Here is a 19,948-nt window from a genome sequence, read left to right as displayed (position 1 = left end):
ACACTACAAGGCTTCTTATTAGCACATTAGCACAGCAACACAGAACTGGATAACACTTTAACCGAGGTACTATAAATGTGAGGCTTTATCAACGCCGCATCAATCACTTCCAGCATAAACAAGAAGGGAGTCTGTTGGAAATTAAAATCAATGTTTTGATGGTATAATGTAGCTTAAACATACCGTCAGTTTAAACGATGTTTTATACTGAACAAAACAGAAATTCTCGTGCACAACCAGTTGTTAAGCTTTTATTCTGAAAAGCCTTCATCTCCGGTTAGCATTTAGCATGCGGCTAAAATACGATTTCCTAAAGAGGTGAATTTAGCAGCGAAATGACATGGAGTGGTGCAAACCGAAACCTACTGATTTAACACTACAACTATAGATGTCGAGATACTACCATGCTGAATATTAAATGAAGGTACAGTTTATTTGAATACATTATTGTTTACAGACGAGAGTAGCATATGACAACATCCGGAATGACCGGAAACCAAACCAGCTGTGAAGTATTTTCTGTATTTTTTAGAGTATTGATTACAGCGTTTAGAATGTGTTACATGAAAAGTGATGAAAGAGAATATGAGGAGAAAAGGCGTGTTAAGCATATATTGAATGTGAAAAGTACCAATCCTCTGTTTTAAATGCAACAACGGACATTAGAGACGAGGCGAGCCGGCTTGCGGGGAGGAGCCAGCAGAGGATATATATAACAGCACCGGACGAGGGGTTCGCTCTCTTCTCTTGCTCACGAGAGCCGGATCACAGCTGTTTTCTGCCTGAACAATATTCTGTCTGTAACACTACCGCGCCTTAGTTAATTAAAGTATCCCATTTGAATCTTCTCAGAGACTCCATTTAGTCTAATTTTAAAGCTTCTCTCCTGGACGCGAGAATAACGAACATATTTAACAAGTCCCGCCATCGAGGCGACCGGCACAACCAATTATTACTGCATCTCCCACACAGCGAGGTTAAGTTCTATGTTCGTCAGCCGGATGCATCACCGGGCTTTCACCAGCGCAACATGCCCCCTCACTGCTCGGTGATGCCGTATCGTCTTTATAATTACACTTGACACAGCGGCGGCGACACTACATTAAACCGTTCACACACACACGCCGAAATAGTACAAAAAAAATGTGTGCAGTTTGGTGACAAGCTAATGTACTAATAATAATACTAGCCTTAACATGACCCAGTTTGCGCATTAGTTTGCGCTAATTTGGTAATAAGCAGCTACGCCAGTGTGACGATATAGTTCACGATGTGTTATGTTTATTTGTTTAGTTTAGTTTAGTTTAGTTCTTTGTCTGTTTTAGCCACAAGGCTCCGCCTGAGGGCGTGAAGGTGAGGAAGAGCGTTTCTTCCTCGGTGGTTGAGAGAACTGTGACGGAGTTTTTGGTTCATAATAAAGTTGCCACGAGTGAGAAAAGACAAGTGATGTCCGCTTGAGTCCTTGAGTGCAACATATATTGGTGAGCTAGCCAGGATATTAGCTCTAAACAGATTAAAACAGGGCTTTTATCCTGAGACGAACCAGGAAAAGAAAGATAACACTGTACCGTGAGGAAAATATGGATTTGGAGATTCTCCTAGATCGCGCCACCATTGCTCTGACTCTGAGTCAGCAAAACCGGGACCGGATGGTGGAGGTCTGTAAATATCTGCATTGTATAGAAGATGATGAAGAAGATACTTTTGCTGATAAAAACAGAAGAACATTATTCAAAATAGCAGAAAACAAAATTGACGAAATTGAAGAAAAAGCAGATGCAGAGGAAGCATGTAAAGTAATCCAAGAGCTGCTAGTTTTCATGGAGGGCCTGACAGAAGACGGAGACAGAAAGCCGCGCGAGCGCCGCCATGACACTGAGATGAGAGATAAATATATGGAGCTGCAGCAGTCCCGAAAGAGTTTGGAAGACGAACTAAAGATGCTGGGTGAAAAACTAAACATATCAGATGGCGTCAGCAGCAGCACTAGCGGGCCACTATTCACAGCTAAGGTGCCAGAGGTAACCATCAGGCGAGAGTTCCGCATCTGCGGCCAAATCGGTGAAGTAGGGCAGCATGACAAACTGTCATATACCAACCTAATACACCAGATAGAGAGCGGGCTTCGCAAGGGTCATGGTGAGTCGGAAGTAATCGAGGCTGTGATAAGGGCCATTAGCCCTGGCTTAAAGCTGCGTGACATGCTAGAAATAAAGACTGAATTGACTCTGCCTCAGCTAAAGATCATATTAAAGGGGCATTACAATGAAGATGACACTTCAGATCTGTACCAAAAATGTATCAGCATGTCCCAGGAGCCGAAAGAATCAGCACAAGAGTTTTTGTTCAGAGCTATTGAACTAAAAGATAGACTGCTGTTTACATCCAAGGACAGAGACTCGGAGGAGTACTACAGTGCAGACCTGGTCAAGAAGAAGTTTCTACGGTCAGTTGGTACAGGGCTGCTCAGTGATAACATAAAATACCAGATTAAGCCATACCTTGATGACATGGAGGTGACCGATGAAACTCTGATTGAAAGAGTAAATGAAGCAGGAAACCTTGAGGCAGAAAGAATAAATAAGCTCAAACGTAACAACACCAAAACACCCAGAATGACAACTAACAATAAGTTGGACAAGTCACCTGACCCCTCCATGCAGAAAACACTGCAGGAGGATGCTAAAGGCACCCACAAGGAGAAGACAAAGAGAGCCCAACCTCCACAAGAGCTTGTGATGCACACTCTGGTAAGAGAGCTTCAAACTGAGGTTGCTGAAATGAAACGTATGGTGTTAGCTTCCATGAGCACTGGCAGGCCACAGAACTACAGGCAAGCTACAGGGAACAACAGCATCCGGAGAAGAGCGTGCAGGGACTGCCAGGACAAAGGAGAGGAAGTCAACTGTAGACACTGCTTCAAGTGTGGACAGCTGGGACACATATCCAGAGGATGCAGAGCTCCACGCCAGGCGCAGGGAAACTTCGGAGGGTTGCTGCAAGGGGACCAGCAGTAATCCAGCAACAGCCGTCAGGGTCCCACCGCTGCAACAACTGTCTACAGGAGGAGGATGCAACCAGGAGACTTGTGACATGTGCAGGTTGTTCAAGTACAGTTTATTGCTCCAGGTCCTGTCAGAAGCATCATTGGCCAGAACACAAACCTCTGTGTAAAGCAGTAAGTTTAGTTGCAGAACACTTAGCAGAAACCAAGAGACATAAGAACAACTTTCCAGACACATGCAAAGTTAATTACTTCTCAGCTAAAGAAGATAAAAGACTTATTAAACTTATTGGCAAACGGAAAATGGTAAAATGTACTTTCGATAACTGACCGGTGACAGCATTGTGGGATGCGGGTGCTCAGGCAACAGTAATAAATGAACAATGGCGATCACATGTTAATATTAATTATTCCTCACAATAATTATTAACAATGATTTACCATTGCTATAGCAACCCCATTGTTTTGTTATGAAAATGTATCTATATTTACACATTCTCGCCAGATCTATCAGGGGTCGTTGTAATGCTGCGTTCACACCGGACGCGACTTCGCTCTAATCGCTCGGTTTCACCGCTGCTGCCAGCTGTGTTTACTCGCATCATTCAAACAAGACGCGCTACAACTACAACAAAATGAACATATTTTACCGTGATTAAATTGTAATACACGTTTCTAAATGATGCCGAAGTAACAACATACTGATACCGTTTAGTAAAAACCATGAATTAATGCTTGACAAGTCTGCAGACAAGACAGCAGGCGAAAAACGTTTTAAAATGCTTGTTTTCTGAATGGAGATTGGGTCGACCAGGCTAAGCTAACGTTGTATATGCTCATTCCACACTCATAACAACGGCCTACAGACATAAATAAGCCAGCGACTGTATTCACCATGACACAGACAGTCTGTGGTTTGTACTTGTTTAACTTTTGTCTAGTTTCTGAAACGATATGAGGAGCTGTGATCTCTGTTTGCTAACTGCTAACAGCTAACTGCTGATGTTTTCTGGTTGAACGTCAGTGGCAGGCTGAGATCCTCACCACTGCTGTGTGCACTTACAACTACAATAAGCATGTTAATGTTAATCTAACAGCTCCGGCGATCCACAATTTTGCATTTTGAAATGCTCCCGATTTCTGAGGTCTAAAGGTTGGCAAGTATGGTGTGTGTGTGTGTGTGTGTGTGTGTGTGTGTGTGTGTGTGTGTGCGTGTGTGTGTGTGTGTGTGTGTGTGTGTGTGTGTGTGTGTGTGTGTGTGTGTGTGTGTGTGTGTGTGTGTGTGTGTGTGTGTGTGTGCGTGTGCGTGTGTGTGTTTGCGGTGTGGTGATGAGGCCGATGATCGTAGCTGCTCATGCTAGCTTGTCTCAGCTAAAGGTGGAACGGAGATTTGGTGCGTGGAGTTAAACTCTGAAACTATCTTGGGTCAGAGTTCAATTTCACGCACCAAATCTCCATTTCACTTACATATGTATATACAAAATGTGTGCTTTTAAAATGTTATATTCAATATTGTCATTTTAAAAATTAAAAATGTATTCAATAATTTGTTTAGACGGAGCTCCATGGTGACTTGTGCTATTTTTAGAACATGCACGCGGGCGACCAATTTCCCGCCTGCGGGCGACTTAGTGCCCGCGGGCACCGCGTTAGCTACCCCTGCACTAAATGGACTTGCTGCAAATAGAACAGAAATCCCATTTATGGGATGGATACCAGTAGAGTTCCAACTGAGCGGGTTAGAGACTTCTAGTGCAAGTCTGCTAGTGCCAGTTTTAGTTTCCAGTGATCAAAATGTGGCAGAAGACCCTATAGTTGGCTTTAATGTAATAGAGGAAGTGATCAATGAACAATTAAAGCAACAGAAGGGCACAGCAGGAAGTGACAGCACTACAGCAGTTGTGAGCGGTGCTTTTGAAATTGACTCTTATGCTGCACACACTTTTATCCAGCTAATACACACTCATCAAGCTACTTCTGAGGAGACCATAGTAGAAACAGGCAAGGATAAAGTTGTGTTTCTCCAAGGTGAAGTTACCACAGTGAAATGTCGCACACGCATGCAGACTGAAGAGGACACTGTCATGTTGTTCAGCTCAATAGAGAGGCGAAGTCCCTCCCCTTCCGGGAGCCTCCATGGGACCCCGGAAGCGGAAAATTATACATAGAAGTCAATGGAGAGAGAAAAGTTATCTTTTGATCCCGTTTGAATTGTGCCACGAATGACACATATGATGTTTGTCAATCTTAAAAAATCATTTCCATGCAAAAAAAGTCACAGTTTGTCGTAAAACTGCTGAAATATAAGACTATGAATAATACGCAACTAGAAAGACTACAAATCCCAAATGCATTCTGGGTCGCGTAAGTGATGTCATAGGCGATAATGCTCCAAGACTGGTTGTGACTCGCAAAGCAAAGAGGAAGAAGAAGACTGATTTATTCCCTCCAATAAATATAAGAGATTGCTCCAATAAATTCACTTTTACAAGATGCCTGTGTGCTTTGTACGAGGTTGTAATCACAAAAGAGATCATACCACTTGCTCGTTCTATCGCTTCCCGTCTGATGAAAGGACCAGGAGTCGTTGGACCAAACATATCAGGTAATATACATGTTTTGCATGGAACATAGTCAAGTTAGCTACCTAGCTAGTAGCGAGCATGTTAGTTAGCATTATATTACATTACTTAGCCTTGTCATTTGTATTAGCCTTAACACGAAGTAAACCGAAATGTTAAACAGTAAGAGTAGTCATGATGGTAAGTATTTTGTGAAACATTTGAAGAGGAGCCTATCGCCCCCTCCACCAGGTGCTAAGGGGGCGGGAGGTAGGCTAACGCCACATTAGTATCAGCGATCTTTTCTACTTAATGCTATCTGCACAAATGGTTAACATTGACCATTAAAAGATCAGGCAGTTCAGGGAGAGTCGAAGGAAGGAAGGCAGGCAGCTTTGCATGACATTCTTCTGGACGTGTTTCATTGTGATGATAGTGAGAGTGAGTCAATCTGTTTGTTGGAAAGACAGTAGTTGAGTGATTACTGAGAGAAAATTATTAAAAGAGATAATTATTCAGTGTTGTTACTTTAAAGTGTTGTTACTGACCTTTTTCTCTTTTATTTTCTTTACCTCACCTGTAACTGCTGAGACCCTGAGGAACAAGCACACTGGACTGACCTGCTCTGGCAACCTGATTTCCACTGTACGTAATAGTATTTGGTTATGGTATATTATTTATATACATCAAAGGCACAATGCACCCCCCAGAGACACACGTATTGAGTGTGATATTTTGCATTGCTCATGTGAAATCATCTTTACTAGAAAACTGTAGGAGCGGCAACTTGTTTTGAAATTGAATTTTTAATATCCGATAATAAAGTAATCTGTTTTCTTTATTCTTCTCTCTTCCCAGCTCCATCCATCACCATTCTCTGTTCCTGCAGGTCCTGCTTGCTAATCAATATTCATATTTTTTTACACAATTACAAATAAAGTCAATGTATTGTATGACATGAAGTTGTGCTTCATTCTGAGTCAATAATAAATTCATTCTGCCTTCAGCTGCAAAATGATTGTGGACTGCACTGACATCCATGTAGCTGCCCCCCAGTAAGATGAACCAAGCAAAGTTGACATACTCAACATACAGCTGTACTCTTAAGTTTACATGAAGAATTTGTGAAATATTGGTAATAACAGGTTTAAATGATTATTAGTAATTAATTATATAATTTTCTCATCGTAGATGAGCAGACAGGGAGCAGATGAGAAAAGCAGAATATGCAGCTGCCATTTTCCAAATGGAAAAGAGAAAGGGCCAAGTGTATTTGAGTGGACAAAAGAGAAATCCCAAATACGAAAAATAAAATTATACAATTTACAGATATGTATACAAATAAATATATATCCTATATACACCATGTATAATGATGGTGTATGATGTAGAAGGAAGTGTGGTAGATAACAAGTAAATATAGAGTTACATACAGATCCATGTTAAAGCAAAAGATGGAATAACTAAGAAGCACGCAGTATAATAATAATTACACGCAACAATTAAATAACTGCTCAGCATCTCCACCACAATCCCAATCTGCTGTGTCCTGTTTTCCTCCCCTCTGCATAACACCCCATCACACATACGAAACACAACGCAGAGTCCGAGGGTGTTAAGAGTATGTTTATTTAAATGTCCTCCTCTCTACTGGCCAACACAGGGAGCATATGCTGGGTGTAGAATTGTTCCAGGAGGAGGAGATTTCCATGCCATGCAGGGTCTTTGGGGATGGGGAGGATGATCGCCTCCATCGTGGTCCACAGCAGCAGAGACTCCGGTCTGTGATGTGCAGCTGTTATATAATATACAATACATTTTTTTGAAAAACATTTGATCAAAAAATAAGGATTTGGTCAGGATCTAGAGTCAGTGTGTAGTTTATTAATTAATCAATGCTCTCTACATTAGGAAAACACATACCAGTGTACCAGAGGGAGTCACACACAGCTGTGCCTAGATAACCAAACAAATTGACAACAGGGATGCAAACTCATCAGGTATGAAAAAGGTGACAAGGATCCGAGCCCCCTGACCCCACAGAATATCGGCTTTAAAATTAGGAATAACAGGATTTTAGCAGTCAGAACAACTAAAGCAGCAGTGTTAATATTAACAGAAACGCCATAGAGTCACATCTAATAGAAATATATAAAAAGCATTTATTTTAATTGTGTAGCAGTCAGTTTATAATTTTGGCAGCACTGTTGAGCATTTTGAAAATGTATTTTCATGCCTCTGTGCAAGGCTTAGTCTTTCTATCTTTATAGCCACTGGTGTAAAGTAACCAAGTTCATAAACTCAACAAGTACTATACTTTGGCACAATTTTGAGATACTTGTACTTTACTTAAGTATTTCAATGTTTTGCTACTTTGTACTTCTACTCCACTACAGTTCAGAGGTAAATGGTGTACTTTTACTCCACTACATGTATGTAATACCTTTAGTTACTTTACAGATGTGGATGAATGATGTGAAATATAATCAAGTGTTAAATCAGACTTTAGTTCCACCTGGAGTAAATCCAAAAGCTACCCTGCCTGCAGTATACAAAGTCATTCAAACTAGCTGCACCTTTACCAGCTTTGATAACACTTTAATGATCAGTCATTATAAAACATATCATATTATCCTGAAATGGACCAATCTGCAAAATGACTACTTTTACTGTCGCTACTTTCACTATATTTTGATAATAATAATTTTCTACTTTTACTTGAGGAACATTTGGAATGCAGGACTTTTACTGTAACAGAGTATTCCTACACTCTGGTACTTCTACTTTTACTCAAGTACAAGAACTGAGTACTTCTACTTTTAATCAATTACAAGATATATACTTATACCACCTCTGTTTATAGCCTATGAAAAAAACGATTAGAAAACGAAGGCTAAAGCTAACGTTAGCAGATAGTGACAATGTATGCTAGTTAGCTAGCTCAACGATAATATTGCGACGGGGAAAAAAAACTTTTCAGTGCATATCACGCTCTGCCGCTCCGACAGGGAGCTCTACTCTGAACACCTGAACGGCCCGTTCTAACAGCTGTTCACCAGCGGTCCAGTCTGTGCCACAGTGACTCCGGACGCACAGTTAATATTAACGAACGCACCGTAGGTAATGTAGCTGCTGAAGCTAGACCATCATAGCCGAGCAGCAGAGGCTTATTATACATCATGAGCAGAGCCGACAGGCAGGAAGACTCGAGCACACAGCTCGCGCTTCATTATAATATATAAAAAAAAGCTCGCGGCCGCACATTAATCCGGGTCCCAGACCCCCTCCCATACCCCAAAAATATTTTTATTGCAGATCTACAGGAATCATAAAAAAGACCTATTTTGGATTCAAAACGGAGAATTTCGCCGAAAGGTGACAAGTTTGCATCCCTGGACAAGATAACCAAAATCCTTGAATCTACACACAGCAAATAAACTCAAATGACACAACGAGATGTAAAAAGGAGATCACACATATAGTCGATATAGAACTGGCCGCTTCAATCTGAAGAGCAACTAAAACAAAACACGGGAGTGTATCTTGTTCTTGTGAACACTAATGTTATCCACAGCATACACAGACACCACAAAGTTCTTAAGGAGAAAACTAGTTGCTAAAACAAAACACGTTAGTGTACCTTGTTAGCTAGCTGACATTAACCTTAGACATTGCACTCATATTACTCACTGAAACCTTGTAAAGCCGGTCCCGCATGCTGGCTCTTACAGAACCGCTCCCTTTCGTGTATGTACAGCTCTCAACATGCCCAGACTTGTAGTGATTTTCACCTCTTTTTATACTTTTTCGCCTCATTCTGAAAGAAACAGGTGAAATGTACTAACGTGACAGCCATCTTTGTGATGGTGACGCGTATTGTGCGAGACCAGAGACCTGTAGTTCACTGAGCGGTTTCACACAAAAAAAATTGTAACTTCACAGTTTTACGACACATTTTTATTTTTTTGACTTGCAAAATGTTCTTTTAATTTGACAAACATCATATGTGTCATTCGTGGCACAATTCAAACGGGATCGAAAGATGACTTTTCTCTCTCCATTGACGTCAATGTATAATTTTCCGCTTCCGGGGTCCCATGGGTCGGAAGTAGATGGGCGGGACTTCGCCTCTCTATTATGAACACCAGCTTACCTGAGGGATTGCACATCCAAGAAGTACTGTTCACTATGAGAAGAGGTAACTCTGCCACTGTCCCTGTTTCAGTTATTAACACTACAGCACACAGTGTCACACTAGGCCCCCGAGTTAGCCTCGGACACATTGAGAGTGTGAAGGCTGTGTACCCAGCAGCTACAGAACCAGCGGCACAAGGACAGACACAACCAGGTCCCGACAAAAATGCACAGCAAAACACAGACTACTCAGGTACAAGCTGCCCCACTACTGACTGTGATGAAACCTGGGATCCCCCAGTGACTTTAGATCACTTGACTAGTGACCAGCAAACCTTAGCAAGAGAAGTGTTAAGGGAGGAGTGTAAAGCATTTGCTCGGGATGAAAATTATGTTGGCTCCATACCCTCTCTGCGTGTGCACATCACCCTAAATGACCAGACACCTGTCCAGAAGACTTATATCTGTGTTCCCAAGCCATTACATCAGGAGGTAAAGGAATATTTACAGGACTTGATTAATAAGGGCTGGATCACTAAATCAAGGTCACCCTATTCACCCTATAGTGTGTGTAAGAAAAGAATCAGGGGAACTGAGACTGTGTGTAGACTACCGTGAGCTAAATAGGAAGTCAGTGTCAGATAGACATCCTATTCCTCGCATACAAGATATGTTGGACAGTCTTACTGGGAGTTCATGAATTTCTGTACTTGACCAAGGCAAGGCGTACCACCAAGGCTTTGTAGATGAAGAAAGTCAGCCTCTCACTGCCTTTATCACACCATGGGGCCTGTATCAGTTGGTGAGGATCCCCTTTGGCCTGAGTTCAGCTCCAGCTGAATTTCAAAGAAGTATGGAGGAGTGTTTGTGGGGTTTGCGTGATGATATTTGCCTGCCTTACCTTGATGACAATTTAGTTCACAGCAAGTCCTTCATTGACCACGTTGAGCAGGTAAGAACATTCCTTCGCCGATACCAGCAACATGGAGTGAAGCTCACACAAAAAAAAATGTGAACTGTTTAAATCCAAAGTTAGGTTCTTGGGCAGGATAGTGTCAAAAGAGGGGCATAGCATAGACCCGGCAGAGGTGGCTCCAGTGCAGGCCCTGAAGGAAAGACGCCCTAACACAGTGGGACAAGTGAGACAGATTTTAGGTTTCCTGTCCTACTACAGGACATACATACAAAACTTCTCTGTCATAGCAAAGCCCCTGTATGAACTGTTGGCAGCCCAATCCCCTGTTCCTGCTTCACCACAAAACCAAAATGTGGCTAAAAAGGGAAAAGTAAAGAAAACAAAACACGGGCAGTTGACCTCATCATCACCAGTCACATGGACTGAAAAGCATCATCAGGTTCCAGCGGACAAACTCTCTAACCCTCCAATCCTAGGCTTCCCAGACCTGAATGAACCGTTTGTTTTGCACACTGATGCTTCACAGGCAGGACTTGGTGCAGTGCTGTACCAACGCAGTCATGGCAAGCTGAAGGTGATCGCTTATGGATCCAGAACGCTCACCCCTCCAGAGAGAAACTACAACCTGCACTCTGGTAAGCTGGAGTTTCTCGCACTGAAGTGGGCCATCTGCGAGCGTTTCAGAGACTATCTTTTTCATGCTCCCTCTTTTGTGGTATATACTGATAATAATCCACTGACAGATATACTGACAACAGCAAAGTTAAATGCCGTGGGACAAAGATGGGTAGCGGAGTTGGCAGATTTTAATTTCAAAATCAAGTAGAGACCAGGCAAAGCAAATGCAGATGCAGACGGCTTACCCAGAATGCCACTTGATTTTGAAAGTTATGTGAACCAATACACACAGGTTGTTTGCCAGGAAGAAGTAAGTGCAACAGGGCAGGGCATTTTGGTGCATCAGGAAGAGAACAGCCCATTCCTACACTCAGTCTCTTGTAATGCTCTACAAACACAGATAGACATAGAGAATATGCTCAGTGCCATACAGCCATTCTCCAGGGAAGAAATAAAGACAGCACAGCATCAAGATCAGGTGATGGGCCAAATGTATGGACACAAAGAGAAAAACAAGCGACCCACTGTACAACAACTGAAACACGAGGGCCCAGAATTTAAAGCTCTAGTCAGAGAGTGGAGTAGGCTTGAGATCAGAGAAGATGGAACTATGCACCGCAAAACTCACACAAAAAGTCAGCTTTTGCTCCCAGATGTATACCGTCCACTTGTTCCGAAGGAGCTCCACAACGAAATGGGACACTTGGGAACAGAAAGGACAGTAAACTTGATAAGAGAACGTTTATTTTGGCCCAAAATGCAAGGAGACATAGAACATTTTGTGACAAACGTGTGTAAGTGTCTAAAGAAGAGAAAACCTAACAGACACGCACTCGCACCTATGATGAGTATCAAAACCACTCACCCATTCCAGCTGGTCTCTGTAGATTTTCTACATTTGGAAGAATGTAGGGGGGGTTATGAATATGTACTTGTCATAATGGACCATTACACTCGGTTCGCACAAGCATATGCAACTACCAACAAATCAGCCAAGACTGTTGCAGACAAACTGTTTAATGATTTCTGTCTCAAGTTTGGTTTCCCAGAAAGACTGCATCATGATTTGGGGAGGGAATTTGAGAACAAGCTGCTTCACCACCTGAAAACACTGTCAGGCATTCGGGGGTCTCACACTACTCCTTATAATCCCCAAGGAAATGGACAGACAGAGAGATTTAACAGGACGTTGCTGTCAATGCTGAGAACACTTACTGAAGAACAGAAACATGACTGGAAAAATCACCTCACTAAAGTCGTACATGCCTACAACTGCACAGCTAATGAAGCCACCGGCTATTCTCCATTCTTTCTCCTATTTGGTAGGCCACCCCGACTGCCTGTTGACCTGCTGTTTGGAATTGAAAATCAGGACTGCACAGGCTCCTATCAGGACTATGTGAAGAAGTGGCAAAAGAGGATGACTGAGGCTTATAAATGGACTGTAAATGGTAAATGGACTGTACTTATATAGCGCTTTATCCAGTCTTTAAGACCCCTCAAAGCGCTTTACATACTGCATGTCGTTCACCCATTCACACCCATTCATACAGAGCAGTGTATGTTACTCTAGGAACTAACATGCATACACATTCACACACCGCTGGCCATGCCATCGGGAGCAACTCAGGGTTAAGTGTCTTGCCCAAGGATACATCGACATGTTGACTGCATGGGCTGGGATCGAACCCACAACCTTCTGGTTGAAAGACGACCACACTCCCTCACAGCCACAGTCGCCCCAGGCTTATGACATCGCCTCCAGAAATGCTTCCAAGTCAGCTGATAGGGAGAAAAAACAGTATGACAAGAAGGTGTATGGCCCCACACTGCAGGTTGGCAGTCGTGTCCTGGTGAGAAATGTGGGTGAGAGAGGAGGACCAGGTAAAATCCGCTCCTACTGGGAAGACAACATTTATGTTGTCAAAAGTCAGAAAGGTGACATCAGTCCAGTGTTTGAGGTAGTGCCTGAAAGTGGTGGAGGCAGGACAAGGATCCTCCACAGGAATCTACTTTTACCATGTAACTTCCTCCCAGCCACAGATGACAGATATCAGGCTACCATCCCAACTCGAACAAAGAAAAGAAACAATTACACAAACAGACACACATCTGTGACCAAGTACACACAACAAACAAATGTTGATGAGGAATCAGATGATGACTTTAATGATGTAACATTCACCTGGCCTTCAGCGGAACACCAAAGGATGCCTGCGCTTAACCCCTCTGCTCAGAAGTTCCATCCTCAAGAGGGAAAGATGATCTCAGGAACGAGGGAGCCACTGCAAAGCAGGGAGGAGGAACAAGAGGAGCAGGTTCAAACAGTGACATCTGACGAAGGTGAGGAGGATGTTGTGACAACAGCTACAGAGAGCTCAGAGGAGGAAACAGTGGAAGAATTGGAGCAGAGGACAATGTATCCAAGACGACAAAGAAAGCAACCACAGACTCTGACTTATGACAAACTTGGCCAGCCTAGTTTCGCAGAGAACCATTTCCACCAAAGAGATAGCTTTAAATGGCTACTGGCGGCCCTGGTAATGGACTTGGAAATAAATAAGAAAAAAAAAAAAAGTAAATGACACTCCTTGCCTCTTTGCAAGTATACCTAAAGTGCCTTGTGTTAATGTGATTGTTGGCTGAAATTTGTGTTGTGTGGATTGGGTTCCAGAATTGATTTAGAAAGGAAAATGATGACCCTTTCAACAGTTTGAACTCATGGTTTTGTAATATGCATTAAAGATGCAAATGTTTGGGTTTTAAAAAAAATAAAAACTGATCAAATCAGTAGTATTCACAACTGCAGTGAACAGCAGCTTGTGCATTTCATTAAGAAGTAGTGTTTTATTCAAAATGGCCCATTCTCTTGTGTTACTACCCATGTAGTTGTTTAAGATTAGTAGGTGTAAAGGAAAATGTCGAGATGACATTTTGTAAGTGGGGGAGAGTGTGACGATATAGTTCACGATATATTATGTTTATTTGTCTAGTGTCTTTGTGCCAACTATGTATGAATGTTTGCATGTTATGTTTACTGTTGAAGCAGGGTTAGTTGGTGCATGTAGTTGCCTGTTTTCGCCACAAGGCTCCGCCTGTGGGCGTGAAGGTGAGGAAGAGCGTTTCTTCCTCGGTGGTTGAGAGAACTGTGACGGAGTTTTTGGTTCACAATAAAGTTGCCACGAGTGAGAAAAGACAAGTGATGTCCGCTTGAGTCCTTGAGTGCAACACCAGTACACAATAGGAATAACTTTAACAAATTTCAGTGACAATATTAAACCAAGAGTAGGCTTCTACCCGCAAGCAGAGTCATAAAGATATAAGAGTTAGGACACTCCCATAGACCTCCGTTGTAAAAAATGGCGGTGCCTACTTCCGGGGTATGGACATCGAAATAGTTCCAAATATTGTCATTTGGGTGTTGGACCTCATTCACTTACATTACGGCGCGTTGATTAGTTCCAGAGGTAAGTTGCTGAAATATTGAACTCTTTTGAATTGTCAACTGTCTATATTGTCTCAGAGGCCCTTTATGATGCTTATACTGGTCTTCATTTGTATATGCACAGCGTAATTATCTATATTTTATCTTGGTTGTTACAACCAATTTTGCTAGCATTGCCTGCTAGTTAGCTAGCGCGACTTCGTCAGCTTTGAAGGTAAGACGTCAGTAATGAATCGCTAGCAGCTTATATCAATGATGCTGGGTAACTAACAAGCAGGATTTAGATTGATTAAGTTTTTTTTTGTTATTTTGGCTTTTATCTGCCGATCCTGACCGTGTCAGCCATCCTTAGTCGGCTTTTTCTGTATGATATGACTTAACTGCTTGCACTAGTAGAAATGAGGTGGCGTTTGTGATAAATATTTCATTTAATATTTGATTGAATTTTGGGATATACTAACATTTCATTATGTGACATGTTGACTGTACTTAGTTTTTTTTTGTACTGTTCCGTGTTAACTCATCTGGACTGTACAACTAGCCTAGCGCTACTTTTTAATGCTTGAGGGCATGCTAGGATAGATTCCTTTGTATTGTAATATACACACTAGTTTAATGATTGTTCTTCAAAGGTATTATTCAGTCTTAAAAAAATAATAGCCTACTGAACAGGCTACTCTACAGCAGTGAATGAAGGATGAGCCTAAAACATGGTCATGCATCCAAAATGTTTATTTTTAACAAAATAAACACTTAAAAAAAATAATAAGCACTTTTTTTTATTCAGCCTCATGTCAGCCATGGCTGTTGCTGCTGCTGCTGGAGGGTGCTGCTAATGGAGGAGGGTGCTGCTGCTGAAGGAGGCTGGTGCTGGCAACGGCTGCAGGTGATGACTGCTGAAAGAAGAGGAGGCTGGAGGCTGCTGACGGTGGACTGGGAATGGAGATGCCAAGTACATCGATGGCAACGAGTAAGGTGTTTGGCAGTGGCCTAGATGTTATGACCTTCGGTGCAGAGGTCTGTTGGGTCTTCTTTGCCTTCTTACTCTGACTCTTGCTGCCAAGATACCCTTTATGTTTATCCTTCCTTTCAGCCCTGATGCACTTTGATGCAATCCTTAACCTCAGCCTGATGTATGTTGAAAGGATCTTTTTCTTCAGGTCATGGCATGAGGGAAGGTTGCTGTCCAGCAACATGGCTTCTTGTTCCAGCTGTGACACTGCATTTGAGGACTCCATGAGGGAATCGTCGTCTTCACACGGAACAGCTGCTCCACGTTCTGAACAAGGGTGAAAACCTCATCAGATGGACGGTAAAGTGCACCCCTTTTAAATTATTTTAATACCAGCAGACCAGCTCTCTCATTTTCACCATCACTGACATTTTTCACTATAGGGCACACTGGCATCTGTCACAAAGTGAGAAGCTGATGACCCTTTTCACGATGTATCCTGCAAGGTGGTAGAGCACACAGGACTCGGTTTTAGTGATGTCAGGTGGTGTTGTCAGGTCTACCAGCTGCTCCACTCTCAGAACGTCAGGAGGACTGCAGCTGCTGTTCTGCGTGTCCAGGAAGTCTGCCAAGTGGTCTGATCCATCCTCCACGTAACTGCCAGTACACACTGGCGATAGGAACTGGCCCACGGTGACAGCGCGCAGTGCATATTGGAACTCTACAGGTGTTGGGACAGAGTTCCTCAGACGAATGGACGAAAATGTGTTTTCCAGGCAGTCTTGAGTGAAGCGGCTTGTGAGAACAAATTTGTGCCCTTGTCTCAACAGGTCATGCTGGACCTCCAGGATTGTTGTTGTGGCCATCACCAGTCCTGTCTGGACTGGTTTCCAGCTGCCTTTGGGACCGATCTTCAGGCCTCGAAACAGATGGGTTTTTTTTGTAAATAGTTGCTTACCCTCACCCTTTTTTGTAAATAGTATTGCTTTTTTATAAATAGTTGCTTTTTTGTAAATAGTTGTTTGTAAATATGTGTAAAATGCCCCCCCACACAATTGTTGTTCGCACAATTATGCTTCTGTTTTTCACTTTTTGGTGTCCATTGTTCAGCCACTGTATTGGTGAGCAACAATTTGTTTTGGCCAAAATGTGTTATTCACACTCCTGACTCCAGTTTGATGTGCTTCATTCTCCTCTGAGTGGTCCTGATCTCAGGCAGAGATCATGGCTTGGAAGGTTTTATATCCTGTAGTGGTTTTGAACCATGGTTCAACAGGATTTTCTGTATATAGCTTTAATATTTATCATAGTAATCATTTTCAGTCTCCCACTCTGTCTCAATTTAATTTATCGTTTCTTTGCCCCACCATATGTTTTGTTGTCCAAGGGCACTAATTTGGTCTGTGTTGAAGATTGTTTTACACTTTAGATTAAACAAATTGTGTTTTTTGGCTGAATTAATCTTTTTCTGTTTAACCCTAACCCTCTTTGTTCTCCTTCTCATTCATTTTACTTTGTTTTGTTCTAACACACATCACTTTTTCCATATACTGTTCTTAATACTTGTTCACACATTTGTTCGTCCCTTTTACTTTGTTCTTCCTGTTGTTCTTGGTCAAACACATATATCAATTGTTCATCCACTGTTGTGGTAAAATGATATTCATAGTCTTAACATGATCATGCTACCCATACTAACATGAACACAAGCATTTCCCTCCAAAAATGTAAAACGTATCTAAGTAATAGGCTACCAAGCTTTCCGTTGTCACCCTGCCTCTCCAAATGCAAAACTGTCAATAAAAAGTATGCAATAATGCAATTACAGCTGAAAAAGTACTTGGGTGTGCGTGTTTTTTTATATATATATTTACCATTCAATAACGCAATCGCTGCTGTCTGTCTGTGACAGTCGCAGTTTGATCTCAGTGTGTCTTATAAACTGTAGGGGCAGGGGAAAAGGTTAAGACATGTAGTTTAGAATGAAATGAAAAATCTATGATGCATGTGTATTATCCTCGCAACTACAGTCATTAAATGTCCACTTTTGTGTAAGGTTTGAGGGTGTGGTTCTGCAAGCCTCATTTGCAGATTCACCTGTCGCGCCCAGAGGCTTTTTAGTGGGCGCGTCACCGGGATGCCAGGGGTGGTTCCAGGGTGGTTCTCACGGGAGGAGGAAGTGTATGTGTGGTGAATGCGGGTATTCAGTGGGATATTTAAGTTTCCTCAGCATGTCTATCTATGTTAAAATGCAACGGGGGAAGTAACTGAAAGTAACCGTATGTGGATATTGCATCGACCAACCTCGAAGCACGTCTCCCTGGAGAGGACGCGCACAGTGAGAGAGATTCTCTCCAACACAGGGTGAGATCGCTCCTTTGTGCCACGCCGATCATCGTGTTTTCCTTTTTTGTGGATTATAGCCCGAAAAGGCCTACAAACATTTCTGTTTTTGCCGCCGACGGGCGCAGGAGCAACAGCCTTTTTTTTGTATCAATGAACTACACTATGGCCTGGATTAGGCAGTAAAGACAATTTCAATGTATCGCGAGTGGACTTTGAGGGGGGCAGAAAGTTTGATACAGTGTATTTCGGGTATATTCATTTTAATGTCACCATAATGTCACCATATATCCATGTGTGTGTGTGTTTTATTTGATTTCTCTGTTTTATTCTTTCGTGTGTGGGTACTAAATTGCTACAAACATTGTGGAAGTAGTTAGCTTAAACATGTTTAATTACTCTATATGAAATGGAAGCAGCTTTTCAGGACAGAGAAGATAGAGCTGGGGGAGGAGACATGCTCCATTAGATACAGCATGTGAAAATATCAGGGGAGTCTATATATCTTGAAATATATGTGTGTTTGATTACTTTGTATCACTAATAGCAATATGTGTAACAAGAAGCTGGAAATAAGGGAAGTGAAACTTTGTATTTGGATGTATTCATGATCTTTGTGAGTGAGACTCATTTAAACCCAGAGGGAATATTCTTTAGAAACAGCTCAAGCCTCTGGAATGCTGCAGGATGAAAAGCGTGTGCGTTAAATCTGCTGTGAAGTTTTACTATTTGAAAAGCACTAGTAGGACTGCTTGAGAGCAGAAGTAATGTTTTCCTCGTTATTATTGATATGAAGGTAATTTACATGTATTACGTATATTTAGCCAACTATAACAACTATATCTTAAAACATATTTTAACTTGTGTGTGGTAACCTGAGGGGGGAAGGGGGCCACAGACAGGGAACCATATAGAAGAATGTGTGTGTGCTGGCTGCAAGTTGTAAGATAAGATAAACACAATTATTATTTGCAGCAGGTTCGTGCCGGACACCGAATGTATCTGGTTCGCCTCAAATGTTAGAGACTCTAGTTTTCCGGGTCTCCTGGCTGGCTCGCGCTGATTGGGTACGACAGGCCATCGTGTTGGTCTCTTCCAATGGGTGACCCCTCTGGTGGAAGCATCCACACACCTCCTCCTGTGTTTTTAGTATGAAAGCTTGTGTTTTCTCTAGTTCGCTCTCTTCTTCCTCATGCTGTCCAAGGGGTAAGATCTCTTCCAGCTGGAGGAACCAGAGCCGGAGTACTCTGCATTTTGAAGCTGCTGTTGCGGAGTGCTTCGTGATTGATGTTGTATTATGTATTTTTACCATTAAAACAGATTGTTGTTATAACCTTACCCTGGTTGTTTTGAATTCTTCCTCTGTTAATCTGACCCATTCATAAAGGAACGCGCGGAGCAGAGGCTCTGCTCCAACAACTTTTTGTTGGGTTTTATTTGTTTAGCTCGAAAAACTGTGAATACACTTGAATAACGCAGAAAACCTGTCTTTGTTTATTTTGTTAATGTGTGCATATAGACTTTAGTTAATACATTTCCGTGGGGACTATTTTGTGGGAAGAGCAGATTATCCGTTTATTATTTCTGTTTACCTTTTTATAATATTATTTCATTCAAGAACCCCTTTTGCGTTTAATTAACACAACTATTTTTAGATAGTTGATCGTTACATGTCTGTCCCATAGAAGAACATGACAGCGCAGCGCAACTATACTACGAACGTGACTGCCCTGGCAGTGACATCAACATAGCCTGCTTGTGCTACCACACTTTCCCCTCAAAATATCGTTAAATAACGAAACTTGGAAATAGTGCCAATCCATACAAAGTGTAACCACATCATGTAAATATGAAAAACATCTTTACCACGTGACCGGCTGGCGGCGACATCAAAGAGTGTCGTAACTCTTTCTCTCTAGGGCTCTGAGCTCAACTATAAACACCTGTGCAATGGAACACGATGATGTCATCACTC

The 19,948-nt window shown here is 42.1% G+C and overlaps 1 protein-coding gene and 2 long non-coding RNA genes across 6 annotated transcripts; 2 read left to right on the top strand and 1 right to left on the bottom strand.

Annotated features, from left to right (window-relative positions):
• The first annotated feature begins 443 nt into the window (after positions 1–443).
• On the top strand, positions 444–19,311 carry LOC307027759 (uncharacterized protein). 4 transcript variants are annotated; one of them, XR_013804744.1, is made up of 4 exons: positions 10,723–11,250; positions 13,430–14,700; positions 15,466–15,990; positions 16,074–19,311. XR_013804744.1 is itself a non-coding variant. In XM_079696079.1 (3 exons), the coding sequence occupies exons 1-3, from the start codon at positions 1,581–1,583 to the stop codon at positions 13,455–13,457; spliced, it is 696 nt and encodes a 231-aa protein (XP_079552205.1). In that variant the 5' UTR covers positions 444–1,580; the 3' UTR covers positions 13,458–13,849. The 4 variants fall into 4 exon arrangements, 3 of the variants coding, with proteins under 3 accessions (XP_079552205.1, XP_079552203.1, XP_079552204.1); XM_079696079.1 differs by lacking the exons at positions 15,466–15,990; positions 16,074–19,311 and adding an exon at positions 444–2,139 and having other exon boundaries at positions 11,142–11,250; positions 13,430–13,849; XM_079696077.1 differs by lacking the exons at positions 15,466–15,990; positions 16,074–19,311 and adding an exon at positions 1,406–3,178 and having other exon boundaries at positions 11,142–11,250; positions 13,430–13,849.
• Positions 4,542–6,523, top strand: LOC307027761. The gene is made up of 2 exons (XR_013804746.1): positions 4,542–6,210; positions 6,424–6,523. It is a non-coding gene; the product is annotated as an uncharacterized lncRNA (long non-coding RNA).
• LOC307027760 lies at positions 7,174–10,644 on the bottom strand. Its single transcript, XR_013804745.1, has 2 exons — positions 9,256–10,644; positions 7,174–7,360 (listed from the first exon to the last, which is right to left on the bottom strand). It is a non-coding gene; the product is annotated as an uncharacterized lncRNA (long non-coding RNA).
• Positions 19,312–19,948: the final 637 nt, after the last annotated feature.

Source organism: Notothenia rossii (genome assembly GCF_949606895.1).
Source record: "Notothenia rossii genome assembly, contig: scaffold_106, whole genome shotgun sequence".
In the NCBI taxonomy this organism is placed as follows: Eukaryota; Metazoa; Chordata; class Actinopteri; order Perciformes; family Nototheniidae; genus Notothenia; species Notothenia rossii.
The sequence above is the reverse complement of the archived record's forward strand: the minus strand, read 5'-3'. Positions and strand labels throughout refer to the sequence as shown.